The sequence below is a fragment of the Tupaia chinensis genome, unplaced genomic scaffold (assembly GCF_000334495.1).
Source record: "Tupaia chinensis unplaced genomic scaffold, TupChi_1.0 Scaffold000216_1, whole genome shotgun sequence".
In the NCBI taxonomy this organism is placed as follows: Eukaryota; Metazoa; Chordata; class Mammalia; order Scandentia; family Tupaiidae; genus Tupaia; species Tupaia belangeri.
In genome coordinates, this window is record NW_006159691.1 from 134519 (window position 1) to 138854 (window position 4336).

At 42.9% G+C, this 4336-nt stretch overlaps 1 protein-coding gene across 9 annotated transcripts in view; it reads right to left on the reverse strand.

The window, feature by feature from the left end:
* Positions 1 to 4336, reverse strand: part of STK4 (serine/threonine kinase 4) — a 99236-nt gene that overhangs the window by 64849 nt on the left and 30051 nt on the right. For all 9 annotated transcript variants that reach the window (XR_001370329.2, XR_334410.3, XR_001370328.2 and 6 more), the window contains exons 8-9: positions 3257 to 3385; positions 2251 to 2437 (exon numbers count right to left, since the gene is read on the reverse strand). Coding sequence is in view for 5 of the 9 variants with exons in the window: in XM_014587492.2 (XP_014442978.1) it covers positions 2251 to 2437; positions 3257 to 3385 (316 nt within the window). In the remaining 4 variants the exon portion in view is untranslated. The remainder of the gene's footprint in view (positions 1 to 2250; positions 2438 to 3256; positions 3386 to 4336) is intronic.

Below are 4336 nucleotides of genomic sequence, written 5' to 3' on the forward strand. Positions count from 1 at the left end.
TTTTTTTTTTAGACAGATTTTTGCTATAGGGTGCATGCACTCGCCAGAGAAGCAGAGAGCAAGAAATCACCCCCTAGGGGAGATGAACACACCACAATCCCTTCTCCTCCTCTCCTCTCAGGATCTTGGGCATGCATGCACACGCACCCAGTGTGAGTTTTAAGCCTCCAGGCCTGAGACTTGAACCACAGTCAACTAGAGAAGTTCAAAGACATAGCCATTACGCCATCTGCTGGTCCCAACTCTACTGTTCTTACAGTCAAATCCCACCCTATCTAAACCTTTCCCTTCAACTGTAATCTGACTCCTTCAGGTAGATTGAAACACACACACACCCAAAGACATTCTCTCAGATGTAACAATGCTATGTCTCTCAAGAGGCATGCTCCCTTTGAAAACCACCTGCCCTTTCCTTCTGGAAATCCTGGGGACATGGAGAGCTAAATATTGAAACAACCTGTAGGAGAAGCATTACTGCAGGCTGAGACTTATTAATACATGACCTGTAAAGTGCTTTGGTCATGGCCCCCAACCACTTGCTAAAGGGTCCTGCTGGCAGCAGCGTAATAATGGCTGAGAGTATGAACTCTGAAATCAAACATACCTGGTTCAAACCCCTGGCTCTCTATTACGCATTATGCAATCATAAGCAAATTGCTTCATCCTTTTGTAATTCAGTTTCAACTGCTGTAAAATGGGCAGCAATTTTATCTACACGACAAGGTTGTAATGATTAAAAAATGTGAAATGCTTATAAAGGATTAGCCACAGTGCCTGCCTAATCATTAATAATTATTAACAGATATAACTTCTACTCTATTAAGTAGAGTAAACAGCTTACATACAATAAGCAATCATTTCATAAAAACAAAAGACATCCCTGGAATCGCATCAGAAGACAGCCATAGACTGGACGTTAATTTTGATGAGTTTTATATCACGGATCTACTTTCGCATGTCTGCGCAAGTAATAATAGACAACCCAATCAAATCAGAATTTCAGTGGGATGAAAACACGTACTCTGCAGTACTTTCAGTTCTTAGCTCCACCACTCCCTAGCCCTGTGACCATGAGCAAGGAGCCACCTCTTGAACCTGTTCCCTTAGAGTGAGAGCACAAACACCCTCTCTGTAGACAGTGAAGACGATGGAATGAGTTGAGTTGCTAGAGGCCTCCCCTCTTCCATACACGTATATGTCCTTGCTCTGCCTACGAAGAGAGCCCAAAAACAGTGACCCTGGTTTCCAAACAGATCTCTAATAAAAGGAAACGGTGCTCCTTGAACATATGGGTGATTCCAGAACTGTGTCAGGGGAAACTCACAATCCAGAGCAACTTATAATTCTCAAACAAAAGAATGGAGGCATTGCCAAAAGTATATTCCAGTGGCCTTCATAACACGACACTCTGCAATATTGACCCACATGGGAAGGAGGTCCTGGGTTCATGTCTTGAGGCCTCCCTATACACACAGCAGGCACACACACCCATGTTCATAATCTAGGCTGGCTAAGACTAGGGCTGGGTCGTGGCATGGGGCCCTATTGGAGATGCTTGCCTTTCTATCACTCTGTTTCTCTCATGAAAGAAATAAACACTTTAAAAAATTAAAATAAAGAATATAGGAGCCACCTTGAAAATGTTATCAGGGCCAGCTCTATGGCCTGGTCGTTAAGGGAGCCAGATCCCACATGGCTAACTACATGGTTCAAGTCCTGACCCTAGTGGCTTGAAAAACAAGCTGAGCGTGTGTGAGCGCATGCCCAAAATTCCAAGAGGATAAAAAATGGAGGGGAAGGGACTGTGATGGGCCCCATCAGTGGGTACTTTCTCCTCCCTCCATCTGTGTCAAGCACACACGCTTTCTGGCAAATTTATTAAAAAAAAAAAAAAAAAGGCAAAATGCTCTCAATGGACAAAGTCAGGAAAATTTGAGAAAGGATGATAACTAAATAATGATACATGTGCCTGCCTCCCCAGAACAAGGTAAAGAAGAAAAAGAAGACAATAACAGAATGGCTGTTCAGGTTCAAAAGCAAATCCCTTTCCATTACTGATGCTTTCTTGCCTATTAACTTCACATGTCAGCTCTTTCCCGCCCCAAACCTACCCCCAACCATAACCTTCCAAGGCAAAAAACGCCTTTGGTTGCACCAGAAGGGACTGAAGACGGGGCCTGCACAGACCATGAGAACCCGTCTTTCCTGAGACGTACGTGCCTCGAGGAGTCCATTTCATCAGAGCCTTACTTTTCATAGTCCCTTCCTCTTCCTCGTCCTCCGCATTGATCACCATGGTGCCCAGCTGTGATGGCAGCGTGCCGTCGTGCTCAATCATGGTATTGGCTCCGTCACTCATGGTGCTGGCTACTCGGACAGTGCCCATCTCGTCACCCACTGCTCGAACCATCGTGCCAGAATCCATTTCATCCTCTTCCTGTGAAAGGACACAACTTCAAATTGGGGCTAATTTGACCCAACAATTGGGTTTTCTGAATTATCATTACTCATCTGGATGCATACATTTCTGAATTTGGCATTCGGGTTCTAAACTCACCCTACAGAACTGAAAGCACTTTTTCTTTTTTGACCCAGAATCAGACATGTACACACGAGATTAGCATACCTAACCTCAAGGATCCACTCCCTTGCGCCTTTAAAGAGTTTTGCAACACAGATTTAAGCAGCACATGTGCACAGTCTCAGAACCTCAAGGCTAGGAGGGCCTCGATAAGTGTACAAACCACATGGGAAGTACAGATCTGAGATTCCCCAAAGGGCTTAGAAAAACCAAGTCTCAGACCTGAGCTTTCTCTTTTCAAACTAAAAGGTTAGATTGAATAAAAGATATAGGGGCAAAAACGTAAAATTGAAAAGCGTTCCAGGGGCCAGCAGTGGTAACGTAACACTCCACCTGCTGAGGCCACGTGGGAAGGTCCTGGGTTTGCATCCCAAGATCTCCCGTGACTGTGCCATGAAAACTCAGTTGGGGTGCCCCTTTCTCTTGCTCTCTTACTCTGTCTCCATCCCTCACAGAATAAATAAATAAACACACTTAAAGAAAAAAGTGTTTTGGAAGCAACAGAAGCAGAACCAGCAAAGATGCAGCAAGCCTTGATCCAGACTAGAATACAGTCATGCAAAAGAGTCTCCAGGTCCAGGTTGATCCAGCACTGCCTACTCGTCTTACCTGGCTTGGCAATCATGAAATAATGAGCATTAAAGCCTGAGGCCCACAGCAATGCCTGCTACTCACTGAATTTTCTTCGTCGTCCTGGTCCACTTCCCGCTGCTGGGCTTCCTGGCGTTTTAGTTTCACATCCATGGCTTCATTAATTAAGTCTCGCAGGATTGACACTCCTTTAGCACTCTTGACAAAAGGGTGCTTAAACAAGGAAATGGAAAACACTGAGATACTTTACAGGCACATAGTAGGTACTCACTAATACTTTCTGAATCAATGAGTCTAATCTTTGTCTTCATGCTTCAATGACTAAAACACACTCACTTTCGAAACCTGGGCAGATGCACACTGAGGCTTGGCTTATCTGTTTCAGCCTGGCTAGAATGTCCAGGTCACTTCTGTCGAATCAAGAGATTCTCAACAGGACAGTATCACCCTCCCTGGAGGAAGTTTTGGAGACATGTTGGAACATGTTGTGGCTTGGGGTCACCGTGTTTGCAGAGCACATAGGACATAGGAGGGGAGGCAGGGACACTAGCAATCCTTCCAGGGGTAAAACAGTCCTGCACAACATTGAACCATTGCATATTCTGCACACCTTTCAAATGTCTCAGAGTGTGTAAGTGTTACAATAAATTACACTAAAAATGTTTCAAGAAATATTTTAAAAGGCTAGTGATTTGAGAGGTAGTTTTGGAGAAAGGGGCTCAATGGAATAAAGACACTACTTGGAAATCATGGAATAACTTATTCTATTCATTTTTCTATTTAATGCACTCTAGTATTTCCAACTACATATTTAGGTAAAAAAGATTTTAGTGCCAAAGTGCAGTTACAGCCGAAATTCTAAAATTGATCACAAATACATAACAAATGTACTCCAAATACTATCCGATCAGCAGACACCTGAAACATAGGAATGTTGCTGAAGTCATTAGTTTTTAATATAATTTTGTAATTTACTATATATATATACACTTTCTAAATATATTATTTATTTATTTATTAGCTCTCATTTTAAAGATATTTTATTTATTTATTTATTTATTTATTTTGGAGAGGTTTTTAATGTAAGGTATGTGCACTCGCCAAAAAGACAGACAGAAAGTGAGAAATCACCCCCCACGGGGGATGGTCATGCTGCAATCCCTT